We start from the raw sequence: 16,649 nt of genomic DNA, 5'->3' as shown, positions 1-16,649 counted from the left end.
TCATGGTTTACCAAATTGTGCAATTATTTGTGGTTTTTAAAGTAAGTGTTGCGTGCTGTATTATTATTCCAAACGATGAATTGTATTTTTGGGGCCATTAAATCGAGAAATTTTCAGTAGCACGTGTATCCTTAGTAGCAGTGCTCTTGCATACTATTTACTTTTTAATTTCCTGTATCCATTATTGTTGGTAAAATTATGCAAATTTCGCCACTGTGGGACTAATAAAGGTTGTCTTTAACTTACTTTTCCTATCTCAGTGAAACTATGAATTTTAGGGGTCCCGAACATGACTCCACAAAACTCACTCAATCACCCACCTGGAAAGAGTAAAAATTGTCACCACCGCCACTTTAATCTACATGAAATTGGGTGGGCATGGCTTTGATAATAGGATGCCCAGAATTGAACATAAGTGGGACATTTTAATTTGAAGCAGTAATTTTGAGTCAAGACACAAACTCCAACAAAAAGAAATTTTCCTGAATCGGAAGAAGATGGAATAATCATGAGATGGGTCCACTTGAAATGATCATTATAGATTTTGATGTTTTTTTTGGTTTTTGTGTTTTTTAAAGGGCGTGAATTAAGACTGCAACAATAACACTTGCTTTAAAAGGAAGAAAACTTTATTCATCAGTTATTATGAGATGTTTCAGGGCCTCCGGAACTCTGGCGGCAGGAAGCAATTACTTGTGTTTGCCAAATGTTAAGTCCGCCCCTGCTTCATCAGGTGAGGGCGTGGCGTCCGAGGGGGGACCCCACAGGGTTTTGGCCCTCCTGCCCATGGTGAGGATGCCGGCGGCCTGGTTCCGGGACCCGTGCAGGAGCTGCTGGAGACGGCTGTTGAAGGCGCCATCGTCTTCCATGCGCTTACCTAAGGTCAGGATGCCGGCGGAGACGTCAGCCGGCCTGCTGTCGACCCCGCCCGAGCGGCACAGCAGCAGGTGCAGGCGACACGCCCGTGTAGGTTGCCTGCAGCACTGATCGCCCGACAGGCTGTGAGCGTCACAGCCAGCCTCATGGAACAGCAGCACCAGCGCCAGCACCACAACAGACGCCTTCTGCGGAGGCACACAGATTAGTGGTGGAAACTGAGCGAGACTTTGGTGGGGATTTTGTTTTCATTTGAAAGAAGTCCTGTTGAAAAATACATTAAACGTTAAATGCTGAATTTAGAATGTGGGGGTGGCGAAATTGCATGAACAAAGTTTAAAAAAAAAAATAACTAAAAAAAATACAAGCTATGTATAAAAGTACATCTGTATGCATTTAAAAAATGTGATATATGAAAAAACAATTGAATTCATTGAAAATAATTCAAATTAAAACTAAATAAAAAATTAATATTTAAAAATAGATTAAAAATACATTTAAAAACTTACAAAAATAAATGAAAGTAAATATTAAGTAGCAATTGTAAATATAAAACAAGTAGAAAATTAAAATGAATGCAATGCATAAAAAGTTAGTATAAAAAAAAATACCTATGTATCAAAGTAAATATATTGAATATTAAAAGAAAACATTTTGAAATATTAAAAATGTAAACCCAAAATATATATATATATATATATATATATATATATGATTTTATTAAAATTTACAACAAAAAATGAAAACATATATAAATAATATTAAGAATGCCAAAATATATCACTAATAACTGCGAAAAATAATCCAGATTAAAATTATACATCCAAATAAACTATTAAATCTAAAATCCTAAGAAGATACCAAAACGGCTAAGTCAAATCTAATTTGCTTTTGCTTTAATCAAAAAAGTTGCCACAACAAGCTGGCCTGCTGTTAGTAAGTAAGTAAGCTTTATTTGTATAGCGCTTTTCACAGACAGAAAGTCACAAAGTAATGCATGCAATGGTTTTCTCGCACCTGTCATATTGCATTACAGCTTGGTCACAAAAGTCCACTTTCTTTCTGAAGCCAATTACTTCTCTGTATAACTGGGCAATTAAGATTTTTGATAGGAAAGCGATGAGCTGACATGATTGTGAAATCATTCAAAAACACAAGCTTTTGACCTTTGAAAATGTGAATTTTAGTATAGTTTGAAACGGTCTTTTAAATGTTTGTACATTTGTTTGTCACCACTGTTATCTGGTCTCATGGTGAAGCATCAGAGCTTCTGTAGATTGACCACCACAGCCTCAATAAGTGGCGACTGTGAGCTCCCAAAGTTGAGGACAACTTTTGGACAGTCTAGCTTATACTATCATGTAACTAAAAAATGGAATACTCTCCCCGCTGAACTTAAATTGGAGACGAATACAAGTGTCTTCAACAAAAAACTGAAACAGTGGCTGAGGTTGTCAAAATGAAACAAAGAAAATACAAACTATGTAAAACAAAAATGTAAATTAGCGCTACTTTGCAAGCAATGAACACTCAGAAAAATAAAAACCCAACCCAAACACGGTTCGGTGTTCCTACCTTGTTGGATGTGTGGGACCCAGGCAACATGTTCAGTTTGGGGTTGAACCACGTCATCTTCTCGCTGCTGTTCCAGGGAGTCGTCGACTCTTGCTTTTATATGGCTTTGTGCTGAACATGACGCAAGTGCTCCCTGCCGTTAATTAAACTTCGTCGAGTAGATCATCTCCAGGACTCTTGCCTCCAGTACAGGTATGTCTTTGTGGTGGCAAGCCGTTGGCTTATTAACACATGCCATGCAGTGAGGAAGTCGGGCTAATTAGCTGCACGGAGTTACAAATTATTTTACTTCACGATGGCCTTTCTTTAATAAGATGGAGCTCATTCACAAGGTTGCTTAATTGGCTAATTCCTTCACAGTGACACCCTATACAGAGCTGGCAAATGCTTACTTTGGGCCCTGGAATGAAACGTCATTATGCAGTTATTGTTTGCTGCCATCTTATGGACAAACAAAGCCTTGCTGCATTTCACACCTTAATGTCCCAGGTATCTATTAGGGGTAAGGTATTTATTACATTTAGGATTGCGTTGACGTTTCTCTGGCGTTCACAAACAATCGATTTTGAATAATAAATGAGAGTAAGTGCTTTGCAACGCATATGCTTTTAATGCCAATGTAAACGTCAGATTTCACGTAAAAAAAGAGGTACAGTATGTATAGTTGCAGTGTGATTTTTATTTTTGCAAAGGGCCGATGCAATTAGCATTTAATCAACTAACCCCATTTACTCAAAATGAAATATCAGGTGTTTATAAGAGGTTAGGCATTTATTATTTGTACTTTTAATGAAATGACAGCAATAAACTGAGGCATTTATTTGAGGTATTGAGTTTATTCATTGGAGTGGATGACAGGCCTGTTGACTAATCTATGCACAGTGTCGATCTGAAGCCCTAGAGAATAACAGGTGTTTATTAGGTGTAGGGCTTTTTATTTTTATTTTTTTTTAAATCATTGATCGTTATCCAATTGAATAAAAGCATTCTATTTACTGCACAAATGTTTCCAATAGTTTTGCATCACTTTTCTTTAAACCTCCTTTTATCATCTGCCATCTTGCGCTGGACACGTCTGTCACAAATGTATAAGTAAGAGCTACAAAATGATAGCTGAAGCCACATTGTCATCTAATTACTCAAATGCAGATTACCAGGTGTTTATTCTGGGTAAGGGGTTTAAACTGGATTACATTTCTTGTAATAATATTAAGTCATTTAATTTTAGTGTAAGGTGTTTAAACTTCATACAATTTCTTGTAATAATATTAACTCGCTTTATTTTAAGCATGCACACTTGAGAGCTTTGTAATGCATTTCAGCACATTATTTTTAAGATCGACCGAAATCTTCAGCTTTACAGATCAACTCAGCTCTGCAGCTCGCAATTCAACGTCTGCCGGGGGGAAAAAAAGAAAAAAAAAGTGCTATCAGGAAAGGACAACCACAAAAAGAGGTGTCTACTTGGAGTGTGGTGTTTATGTGCGACCCAGCAGTTAGCCGGTATGTGTCCATATTACACGTGAAGCCGCTTTGGGTTTTATTTACTCATCTCCGGAGAGTAAACCAGATGCTTAGTGGGGTAACATTCATTTGTGAAAATTTAAAATGTTTTGCTCCCCCACATTGCTTTGAATCCTTTACACTTTAAAAGCATGCGAAAAGCTGTTAAACTATTTGTGACTGGAATATGCTGAAAATGAAATTTCGAGATTAGAAACAAAACCAAAAAACGAGATGAGACATTGAAAACAATGACACCGCTTTTAATGGGTCACGTCAAGGAGATTTAACAGAATCTGATATACATGGGTGATGTACTTCTTTTTCACACATCTACTTTGGAGTTTTGTTGGACCCTGGAATTGAGGAGCTAACCCGTAATCCGTCATTGCAGTCCCTTCATGTGGCGACTGCCAGACAATCACATAAGGTAGAATTCAAAGTAAAAACAAAAATATCCATAGAACTAACAATAAGAACAGCCACGAGTCTTTGCATCATCCCTTATAACCTTTTGAATAATTTACATCTAGTTTTACTACACTTTGTGTTGAGTCACATCATCTGATCGTGGTTGTTGGTGGGTGAAGCGAGTCCAAGACGTCAAAACTAAAATCCCGAGGAATGATTTCAGAAGTGTCCCTCAGACCAAACAAATGAACACAACGTATGCCAGAAAAGGAGTAAAAAGTGTGAAGAAATACAATATGGTGGCAAAATGTGACCCCAAAGGAAAGCGGTCACGAGGTGCAGCCTGTACCCACAGAGTAGAATAAGAACAGAAGGTGGAGCTGTGTGGGAAATAATGTCACGCCGAGAGAGAACTTTGGAGATAGCAGAAGAAGGAAACAAATCGGGCGTAATGCATGCGGACTGGAATGTCACACTTAAATCTAAACCTAACTCAACTATATATATTTAAAAAAATAATAATTTAGAAAGAATATGTGGCCCTTGGAACGATTCAAGTGGCATGATGAAGTGGTATCCCCCCATTATCATTTTCATCATCAACCCTAATCATAAAAAAAATTAAGATACTTTATTTAATGGCTAAGCACTGACTAAAGATTTAAATGTGATGCGCAATGTTAGATTGTCTTCAGGTTCACGTTAGATTGTGTGCGAAAAATAAGTTCAGTGTATCTTTGGACCGAAAACGTGACCTAAATTAAAAACAAAAAACCCGACATGCTAAATTAAAATAAAAATTACCAAAAAGTTACCAAATTCATTCTGGATGAAATATGACATTTTTGCTGCTGAAAATGACTCAATGAGTCAGGTATCCCTTTAAGAAAAAAAAGAAATAGTATGTGCTAAATCAGTGTAATGGAGTACCCCAGGCTACCTGTTTAGGACCATTATTTTTTTCCAACGGGGAAAATTCATTCACCACGCCAATTTTTGGATGATTGTGTTCCACTGTGTCTTCAAAGGTCTCCTTGAAAGAAGACAACAAAAAACAAAGCAGCTAAAAACAAATACTAAGAAAATCTCTAGACTAAATTTGAGGTTTTAGGTGCGTGTCTTCGTGGACATGGTCTGTGAAACGTAATCAAATCTTCTTCTGCTCTCTCGATTCTGACCTTTCACACTTGTGTCTCGCTTCTAACGCGACGAGTCTTCCTGCTCTTCGTCGTCATCATCTGGCTGACGCTCTCCTCCATCTCCGATTCTTTACCGCTCGCCACTTGCAGACCTTTCCCCTCATCTTTCTCTCTCTCTCTCGTGTGTTTGTCTCCATGGGCACAGGCTGCGGGTCAGCAGGGTCCCGTCGGATCGTTGCCGAAAGTCTCATTCTCCGTGATGGAGTCCAAGGGTCCGGCTGCCCGATGCTGCTGGAACTGGAAGTGTGGCGGCAAGGCCGGCGGGGGGGTGTAAGCGGGTGGTTTTGGAAGAGTTTGAAGCAGTGGGAGCGGGGAAGGAGGTCCGGTCCAGGGTTGAGTCTGCGAGGGGGACGGCAGCGGCGAGGCCTTGGCCTGGGGCTGCGTCTGGTGTTGGTGGAGATAAGGCTGATGATGCTGCAGCTGAGGGGAGGACGCGCCGTTCTTGCTGAGGCCACAGGACTGAGCCGCGCAGTGGATCTGACGTAGGGTGTCCAGTGCCTCGCTCTTGGCGTGCTTTAACAGGTCTGCCTGGCCCTGCCACCACAAAAAAAAGAAGAAAAAAAAACATGCAAATCTGATTAATCACTTGGGAAATTAATAGTGAATCCCCTGCGTTGGGTGGACAGTGGGCCCAGTTGCGGATTGCAAAAATCACCAGGCCATTGACACCCTTCCTAAAAGCAGTATGTAGATGCCATAAAATGGCAACAACAAAAATAACTTAAAACTGCTGAACAAAAGACAGTTCAAATATTCAAAATGGCAAAGTGCAGAACTTAAAAAAACAAAAACAAATACGTACTGGTATTCCATTTGGACTGACAACAGACAAAGAATAATCAGAAGCTATAGTTACACCATGTAATAATGTAAAATATTATATACCTATAGGTGACTGTATTTTATAGTTCAATCAAACAAACCACACTTTATACACATTCGGTTACACAAATATTATGTCATTCATCTCACATAACATTTTGTCATTTACACACCAAGAATATGAGAGACTTATGGTAAATTGTAGCAAGAAAGTAGACTCCCAGTATGTAGTTCTGCATCAGGAAAGAGGAACAAAGTTTCAGTTTCACTTTGACTGTGCTCTATTCCATTCATGGACCGCTAACATGGTCTTATTATTATTATTATTATTATTATTATTATTATTATTATTATTATAAAAATTGATTCATGCGTTATTCACTGAAATGAAGGACGATATTTGGAACACTGCAATGTTAACAGTCACGATAAATATCTGCCAGAAGTTACTGTATATGGTCATTACCAGTGAGAGACACAAGGGGGCAGTGCAGCACCACTAAAACCCCAAAGTGCCCTCTGGTCTTTTGGCAGTTTTTCGCCAGCGCACTCATGAGGCCATTTCGTCCGACAACATTTCTGCTGACTTTTTGTTGCCATACAGGGAGGAATGTGTTGAGTGTTGACACAGCTACTCGGTCCTCGCCAGTAAATCGAGACCATAGAATAATTAAATAATTGTGTTACCATCAAGTTTGAAATTAAACAACCAAATCAACCTTTTGTGATCTGACCATTACCAGTGAGAATATATCTGTGAGTGAGCACTTAAGCCCTTCTGTCCCACTGCTCCTACCGTACTTTCTTTGATATAATTTGATGGGCTGGACGAGAATCCAGGACCACTTTCAAACCAGACTGCTTTGTAAAATTTGTATTATAAATATTTATACCACTAAAAATATACTGTAGTAACACAATTAAATTAAAGAGAAAGTAAAGAAATTAAACAATTTTTGCCTGATTATTATTTTTTTTTTTTGCTTCAATTCAAGTACAGTAATATGTGCTGCCCTTTTGGGTGTGCATGCCTTGGCCACCTGGGGGAGGTATGTAGTCTTATGGAGATACTGTAAATGGAGCCTGTCTTAGTAATTCTTTAAGTCACAATACTGTTAGTTGTTCTTCCCAGAGGATATATACTGTAATATATGCCTGTGAGTGTTGTTATATTATCTGTCTACGTGTGACACCTTGCAACCACTTCAAATTGATGATAATACTAAAATACAGTATGTCTCTTTAAAAGTGACATGCACATGCTGCGTCACCCCTAAAGCTCGTCCCTCTCTCTCCTGTGAGCTCCAAATTGTGAGTCTGCACATTTTCTCCTCCCACTGAACTTCACCCGGGATTGACCCACTGCGCTTGGCGGGGAAGCATCCCAGACCCGTTCACCAGATGTCAAAATGTAAAAGGTAAAAGTTCTGTGCTGCAGGCGGCCTTTCCAAATGACACACGCAAACATGAATAAGTCATGTGTTTGAACCCCCTCACAAATTATGTAAGTCGTGACTCACCGAGCATGAAATACGACAGTGACAAGCTTTGCCTCTGGAGAGCGATGAAGACGCATTTTAGCGTGTGGCGATCCGCGGGGGGGCTAAGCTCAAGTAGCAGGCAAAATCCGACCACTTTATCCTCATGAAATCCCTAATCCCCCTCCTTGTTTGTCCAAATCAGACCCTCTCCTTAATAGGGGCTGGATGTTAAGTATTTGTCTTCGTCATTCGTCTGTTCTTCATAAAGTCATTCTTTTCTATTTCATCCATTCTTGCCGCCCCCTTTCACGCTAAATGTTGCCGTCCACCTCACTTTCACCCCAATAGTTACGACCGAGAAGTGGTCGATCTTGAGGTTACTGCTAATTGAAAACAACCCATTTTTTTTCTATATGTCAAGATACTCGCTTCTTACTTTTGGAGTAGAACGCAAGCCAGTTGTGCATCACTTTTCAAGTCCGATCTCAACTCTCCACCGCTGAAATACCAAACCCATTTTCACTCTCGTTCTTGCCTGGTCGGTCACTATCAAGTTTAGATTATTTCGTGGCACTTGACATTGTTTTCAGTTTTTGTTTTTGTTTTTTTTGTTTATCCTTCCGCGGATCAACTGCGGGTGTCTGGGGAACGCTTGATGTAGATGATGGTCTCTTCTCTTCTCCATTGCAGCGAAATATTGTACTAGCTCCGACTTCCGACTCCAGGAAACAATGAACGAGAACGCGCTTGATGTCACATCCACAGACAGAAGGCGGGAAATTAGAAGGACTCGGACCGGACGCTTCCTGAATAATATTGGCCAGAGGCTTGTAGGAGTACCCATTGTGAACAGCTAAGATGTTGATCTACTAATTAGAATACATTTTTGTCAAATAAAAGGGCTATTGTAAAGATATTTTGGGGGGAAATCCTCCATATTGCAGCTTTAAGCAAGTCTCACTTAGTGTCATTCAATTAAGTAAGCAGGTTTTTTCTTGTGACAAAATTTAGAGGCGGCCACCACCAGCCGGAGCCACTGATATCGGCAGGAACACATTTTAACTGCAGTTGCAGTGTTGCACTATTATGGAGGCGCTATATCAACAGCAGTTCACCGGAAAGACCTGAAGAAGAAACAGCTTTTTTTTTTTTTCTTTTTAAAAAACTTTCACGTACCGAAGAAGAAACAGGTCACTGAGCAATTGTTGCACACACCCATTTCCTGGTTGCGAGGCAGAGGTGAACTTTATTTATAATTTAATGTGTACTAGTGGATGAATTTTTAATGATTGTAGTTAAAAAAAATGGCAAAAAATGAATGGCAACATTGTATTCATATAATTTTTAGTCCCTTAGATTACTAGACATATGGGAAACTCATTGTCATTATGGGCAGTGTATTTCAATGACTTGCCATAACACTCACAAGGTCACATTTAAAATTCAGCCCCCAACGCCAGTTTCACTTAGCAAAATGAAATTTGGTAGGCGTGTCTATTAACAGTCCCACAAAAAAGGACCAAGAATGCTGTGCTGTAAAGCACACAGTAACTCTTCCATTTAGGGATTTGCAGGGGTCCTTCAAGAACAGTTTGTCCGAGAGATTTTGTCCAATTGCTACGTACACTATACAGATGGGTGATGCTTAATTGAGAGGAATTTTCTTCATCACGTGTGGGCGGAAAATGGCAGAGAAGTTTGATGACTTATCGTATAACACAAAAGTCTAATCACTCAGCGCCACAAGGTCAAAAGTCTTATAATATATACCCCGCCTTTGTGAGATTTATAGGCACACCCTTTTGGCAGTAACGTATAGATGCAATCATGACACACTTGACATCTGCGAAACCTGCATTAATCGGCAAGCTATTTAGATGTTCAATTGCATTTTAAAAAGAAGATGGAATGTTCTGTTAATTTCAAGCCACTTGGACAAGGTCACTTTAGAGTATTTTGGCTTAAATAAAAAAAGAAAAAAGAAAGAAAAAAAGCGAAGGGCACAGAGGCGGTTATGTTTTGGAACATCGTGACTTTCAATGAACGCTCGCCAGCATCCTTGAACTACTTGAGGCCATTCTTTTTTCTTTTCTTTTTTTTTTCTTTTTCTTCTTTTTTTAAGAGCTCAGAATTGTTCATTCGGTAGTCTTACCGATTCAACGTCTTATCATCATTGCTCTTTTTTTTTTTTTTTGTGTGTATGTGTGCGTGCGTTTGCGTGTGTGCGTGCGCGTGCGTGTGCGTCAAATACGTATAAATTTATACTCATTCATTCACCTAAAACCTTATAAATATCCCATTACCCTTCGCCTTAACCAGGTACTTCAGAATCTTGCCAGAGTCGTGAGGTTTAAATGGTCAGGAGACCAGAGAAAAGGTCAGAAAAAAAATAAAGAGAAAAGAAAGATAAATCAAAGTGAAATCCAGCACCGACCAAACACTTCCTGCCTTCCCCATGATTACAAAATCAAAGTCTTACGCCAACCCCGGAAGCCTCAAACTTCCAATAAATTGAGATCTCAAGTGACCAGAGGAAAAACTAAAGAGAGGAAGGAGGGAAGGATAGATAAGGCAGAGTGAGATCCATAGAAGCCAGTACATCCAATCCATCAAAGTGAAATCCAGCACCAACAAAACCCCTCCTGCGTGGTTACAAAACCAGAGTCTTATGCCAACCCCAGAAACCTCAAACTTCCAATAAATTGAGATCTCAAGTGACCAGAGGAAAAACTAAAGAGAGGAAGGAGGGAAGGATAGATAAAGCAAAGTGAGATCCACAGACACCAGCACCCACTGATTCAAGGGGCTGTGGGAGGGAGAGGGTACTTCTGTTGAGTTTCAGTAGATGCTGGTGCGACGGATCTGGCATGCATAAGGACCACCACCAAAGAAAGAAGCCGTCAACCGTGGTCCAGCAAAGCGAGCACCGCCCCCCAGGCCGCGGCAGCACCAAGGCCACCACCAAGCCACCCGAGCGGACACCGGTCGGCGAGCCGACCCAGACGCCCGGAACACCCCCACCCAGCCCCAGCCCACACCGGAGGGAGGGCGACAAGGGAAAAGGGACCGGGAGGCAGAGGAGGATGGGCGGGAGGGGGGGGGGGGGGTGGGGGGGGTGGGAGAGGTGACGGGGGGGAGGAAGGGGGAGGGGAGAGGGAACCACGGGGCACACCAGAGGCCCACCCGTCCCGAACCGCGCCGCCGGGCACGGAGCAGCGGACCGCGCCGGGACGGCACCGCCCCGGGCACCAGGGAAAGCACCCCAACACCGCACCCCACAGGGGGCCCAGGGAGGCCATTCTTTGACAGAAAGATCATAAAACATCGTTTTTCTTCCCACCGAAGCGAGCTATTTGCATTTGCTAGAATTTATCATCAGCATGTTTCATTAAATACAAGAAAAAAATGCTGAAATGATGGTTAATTAACCCTGGGCAGTATCGTATTTTGAAATGACTTGGTCAGAACCATCAAAAAGCCCAAAACGGGTCCCAATAATGCCCAAGGGTCAAACATTTGCCATGATTTCAAACTTTAAAGGAGACATATTATGCATTTTGCACATTTTAAACAGTTCTGCGTCTCTGTGATGTGCTTTCATCAAAATAGCCCAAGAAGCAACTTCACACACCATATTTTTTTTTATCTCGCTGAAATTGTCCATTTGAGAAGCTATATAAATATCAAAATATAAACTATACAAACTGAAAAACAATAGACTGATTGTCCCCTTTTGCTCTTTTATGGTCACCTGGAACCAAATTTTAATGTGCACCTGTCCTCTGAGCTTTGTGGGATCCTTAACAACTCCAATTTACAATTTTGAGACATTCAGACACATTCATTTGATGAGTGTTACATGTTTAGCCTTCAGTGAGAGAAAACATCCATCCCCATGTCATCTCCACCCAAAAAGCTCGGTCGGGGGAGCTCCCTCACTCGATACTAAACGATTTGCAGCGATAAAAATATCCGTTCAGTCGAGCGGGGCCCCCTGTGCAGCTTCATCTCTTCATAAATTAGAGGATGAGGGGAGGAAGGAAGTGGAGGGGAACATCCCTCTAACATGGTCTTGTGAGGAATTACAAGGCAGCCCATGGATGTAATAATGTGCGTGTGTTAATGAGTCACCTTGAGCACGGTGATGTTCCAGGCGTAGCTCTCCATGGCTTTCTGAAGTTTGCGACCCTTCAGGCCCTCCTTTGCACCAATACGATGTAGGTCCTCGTGGAAGTCCAGACCTGTATACGAACAGGTCAGGGTCAGCAACCTTTACTGTCAAAAGAGCCATTGTAGGCCAAATAAATGTCCCAAACTCTGTTCGGAGCCACAAAACATTTCAACTTTGTGATGAACAAAACAGTGTGCTAGGTTAGTGTGTCTTGAGGGCCCAAGAGCTAATTAGAAAATAACATAAAAATATGCAGAATCCAATACTTTGCAATTCATTTTCTTCCACCTTTCGTCTTCCGTTTTTGTTGTAATTTTTTTTATACTTCATTTATACATTTTGAGACTTTTTGGTGGACTATTTTTCAACATTTTTTTTTCTGCTTTTTTTTTTTTTTAATATAAATTTTCTGACATTTTTGGCAATTTTGTGGACATTCTATGTTAATTTTTGGAATGTCTTTTGTTTTTGGACATTTTATGGTTGTTATTTTTTTTTATTTTTTTAACATTTTCCTTTCTGCTTTTTTCATACATTATTTGAATTTTAGGAAATTTATGGACCTTTTATGGTAATTTTTGGGATTTCTTCTTTTGTTTTTGGACATATTTCTTTTTAAATGTTTTCTGGCTTTTTTTTAAATATCCATTTTCTGATATTTTTGGCAATTTTGTGGATATTTTATGAGAATTTTTGGAATGTCTTTTTTTGGGACATTTTATTTATTTATTTATTTTTAACATTTTCCTTTCTGCTTTTTTTTTTTTATACATTCTTAGAATTTTAAGTAATTTTGTGGACATTTTATGGCCATTTTTGGAATGTCTTTTGTTTTTGGACATTTTATGGTTATTTTATTTATTAACATTTTCCTTTCTGCTTTTTTTTGTATACATTTTAGGCAATTTTGTGGAGATTTTATGGTAATTTGGGGGATTTCTTCTTTTGTTTTTGGACATATTACTTTTTGAATGTTTTCTGCCTTATTCAAAAATCAATTTTAAGACTAAAGGTATTTTATGGTCATTTCTCCTTTTCTTCTATTTTTGGACGTTTTATGGTTACTTTTTTAAACATTTTCTTTTCTACCATTTTTATGCAATTCTCTGACATTTTTTTTTTTTTTTTTTTTTACATTTTAGCGTCAGTTTTTGGACATTTACCCAAAGGTAATTTTAAAAGGTTTTTTTTTTTATATCTGACTTTCATCTCTCTTTCTGATAACTTACAAATTTGGACATTTTATTGAATATTTCATTCTTCATTTTTAATCGAAATAATTCATTCATTTAAATAATATATTATGTATATGTAAACATATGTAAAGAAAATAAAAAAAAAAATTTGTACATTGTTTTGTTTTTTTTCCACAGGAGAGGGAATAAAGAGCCACATGTGACTCCAGCCGCAGGTTACAGATCTCTGGTCCAGCGTCACTCTAGAACAAACTCCATGCAACCTTTCACAACTACCGTAGCTGTCACCATTTTCAGACATGACAATGCAGTTAGGGCCAGAAATACCGGACAATGACAGTTTTTATCATTTTGCCACCCGCCCCCACCTTCTGCAATGGGGGTGAGTATACAGTTGTGATGGCAAGCTTACATACTGAACCCCTGCCCCATATGTAGACTTATGAGCACGACTATAAATGTACAAAAGCTAAATGTCCTTGAGTGACATAAAAATGCTTGCGTTTGAATCATCACCAAAATTCACATGCACGTCTCTACTCATGTCAGCGTCAACCTCTGAAAATATCCAAAACACTTGGCACAGTATTTTGGATTTTATGGGCATGAAACCTTTTTCTCACCATACCTGTACAGTGGTACATACCATAACATAAGTTTATGTATATCTATATTGCTAAATGCAACTGGATAACCTTTCGCTCTTAGTAATCAGTATAATACGTCACCCTTGCCAACTGCAACTCCAACAACCTGACATCAAGCACAGAACATTGCTTAGAATATTCATCTGGAAGGCCAAGATGACGTGTTAACGGGGTTCAAGGCAACATGTTAATGACATGGACAAGAGATAAGCTGGTTGCCATTTTGCCTCATCAAGCATTTATCCTGCTCCTTAAATGTCATTCGGGTGGCGGTCCATTCAAGTGTGTCTCCGTGGCAATGTTTCTATATCAGGATGAGGTGCGTTTGTCTTTGAAGAAACCCGTAATTAAAGTTGGAGGATGCATAGAGACAGATTACATTTGAGAATATGATCACCAAGCTGTTGCTGAGCTGGCCAACAACGACCCGAATAAAAGCCAGATGGGGAGTGGGACATCTTGATCCCGGGGATTTCTGTCTTAATGGAATCGCCATCAAGTAGGATCAGGAGGGTAGGGGTGGAGGTGGTCTTGGCAGGTGGTGAACGAAGCCTGACGGTTTTGTGCTAACACTGTTTGCCGTTTTGAACTGTTCATAATTCCTCGCACCTTACCTAAGGCACCAACTTACACCTGAAGAAAATCAGCCATAAAGTATGATGGTGCCAACTAGGTGCAAATTTAAAACAGGAATATCACTTTAAGTAAAATAAAAACAAAGTCAATCTTTACAATATAACATACGGCAAATTCAACATAATAGGATTACAGTTGTAGTTTCCTTCCTTGTTCAGCCTATGAGTCATTTTCAAAGCATTGAAAAAGTATGGGTTAAAAATACCAACAACAATGAGTGCTGTGTTAAAACTAATTTTTAGTATATGTAGCAGGCCACTAAAAAAAAAAAGTGAGATTGGTCCACAATTTGAACACCCTGATTCACAGAACACCACTGAGGAGGATTTACAGTACAATACAAATCAATGCAACAACACGGATGATACAGAGCCACAAATCAGCGCCAACTTTGACCTTCGGCGACACTCCGCAGGCGCGTTATAAGCGGCAGACGGATGGGCGCTATCACAACCGAGTGTGTAATTGGTCTTTAAAGCCATAAACATCATCTCATGCGGCGAAGCAGCCGAGGTTGATGTCACAAAAATGCGTTTCCCCTTCATTGAATTGGGCCTTTGAGCTGAGCTAAGCGGCAACGCGAGGCAGACGGGCTTGAGCACGCGGAACGTAAGCAGCCTCAATAGGAAGCTTATGTTACTGATAATTGTTGTGGATTCGTAGGCAAATGTTGCCACAAAGCACCTTAATTTCATCATTAACGTGCGTGTTCCTCTTGACTGTATTTGTCCCAAAAAAATTGCAAAGCGGACCAGTCATCTTTTTTTTATTAGTGGCATTGATTAAAAAATAAATAAATAGGAGGTGTTTGGTTGGTGTTGGATTTCACTTTGATAGACTGGATGTGCTGGTGTTTGTGGATCTCACTCTGCCTCATCTATCCTTCCCTCCTTCCTCTCTTTAGTTTTTCCTCTGGTCTCTTGAGATCGCCTTAATTTGCTGGAATTTAGAGGTTTCTGGGGTTAGCGTAAGATTCAGGTTTTGTAACCATGCGGATGGCAGTAAGTGTTTAGTTGGTGCTAGATTTTACTTTGATTTATCTTTCTTTTATTTGACCTTTCCTCTGGTCTCCAGACCTTCTGAACTTCACGACTCTGGCGAGACTCTGAAGTATCCAGTTAAGGTGAAGGGTAATGGGATTTTTATTAGGTATAAGGTGAATTAATGTGTATAAATTTACACGTATTTACACTCAGCCGCACATGCACGCACGCACGCTACACACGCACGCACACAAACGGACACATACACATTAAAAAAAAAAGAGAGAGCAATAATGATAAGATGTTGAATCGATAAGACTACTGAATGAACAATTCTGAGCTCTCTCTTGGAAAAATAAATAAATCAATAAATAAACATAAATAATGCTATACTACTACTACTACTACTACTAATAATAATAATAATAAGAAGAAGAATAAAAAATAAAAGAAAATGACATAAAAATATGTTTACTGCTAACTGGGACAAACATTTTATGATAAACATTGAAATAAATATTTGAAATTAGAAAAGAATTAAAAAAAATTCCACCCATTCGCATAAATAGGCTGCACTTTGCTCAACACTTGCGCTGGGCATGAACATAGGACCCAAAGTATGGCGCAGAAAAGATACTAAAAGAGAACTAAAAGTAATATGTTTTTCAAATCATTCTTGGGTTAACATAATATGTTAGATAAATTTAACAATAATTACAAAGATAGACATACGTAAAATGTTATGACAATGAAACATCTAGAAAATTTTGTTACAAATATATTGTACTGTATATTAAATAATATAAAAAGATACAAAAATTAATATTTTTAGTCTTGTAAAATCTCGTGAGACATATATTTAATTGTAATTGAAAAAATTACAAACATGTTATTAAAATATGAAAAAAATAAAACTATTCCCTTTAAACATCTTGAATTTATGAAGTCCAGGCAGTGTGCGTCTCAGCTGTACCTCCCGTTAAATGTGAGTGTGACCACGTCTGTCTTTGGGGAGGTAAATCATTCAACACCTCGCCATTCTCATCAACGCATCACTGCTTGACTGGCCAAATGAAACAGAGACGTCAATAACCGCAGACCGCAACATGCACAGACAAAGTGATGATTGCTGAAAGGATCATGCAGCAC

At 39.3% G+C, this 16,649-nt stretch overlaps 2 protein-coding genes across 3 annotated transcripts in view; both read right to left on the bottom strand.

Moving 5' to 3' along the window:
- Positions 1–689: 689 nt before the first annotated feature.
- Positions 690–2,507, bottom strand: hcrt (hypocretin (orexin) neuropeptide precursor). The gene is made up of 2 exons (XM_077514208.1): positions 2,452–2,507; positions 690–1,064 (listed from the first exon to the last, which is right to left on the bottom strand). Exons 1-2 carry the CDS (start codon positions 2,479–2,481, stop codon positions 690–692), a joined length of 405 nt encoding a protein of 134 aa, XP_077370334.1. The 5' UTR covers positions 2,482–2,507.
- A 1,689-nt stretch (positions 2,508–4,196) lies between these two features.
- LOC144022307 (inactive phospholipase C-like protein 2) overlaps positions 4,197–16,649 on the bottom strand; it is an 84,045-nt gene continuing 71,592 nt past the window's right edge. For both annotated transcript variants that reach the window (XM_077527013.1, XM_077527021.1), the window contains exons 5-6: positions 11,999–12,108; positions 4,197–6,098 (exon numbers count right to left, since the gene is read on the bottom strand). In XM_077527013.1, the coding sequence (XP_077383139.1) occupies positions 5,718–6,098; positions 11,999–12,108 (491 nt within the window). In that variant the 3' untranslated portion in view covers positions 4,197–5,717. The remainder of the gene's footprint in view (positions 6,099–11,998; positions 12,109–16,649) is intronic.

This window comes from Festucalex cinctus, chromosome 1, assembly GCF_051991245.1.
Source record: "Festucalex cinctus isolate MCC-2025b chromosome 1, RoL_Fcin_1.0, whole genome shotgun sequence".
NCBI classification, from domain to species: Eukaryota; Metazoa; Chordata; class Actinopteri; order Syngnathiformes; family Syngnathidae; genus Festucalex; species Festucalex cinctus.
The sequence above is the reverse complement of the archived record's forward strand: the minus strand, read 5'-3'. Positions and strand labels throughout refer to the sequence as shown.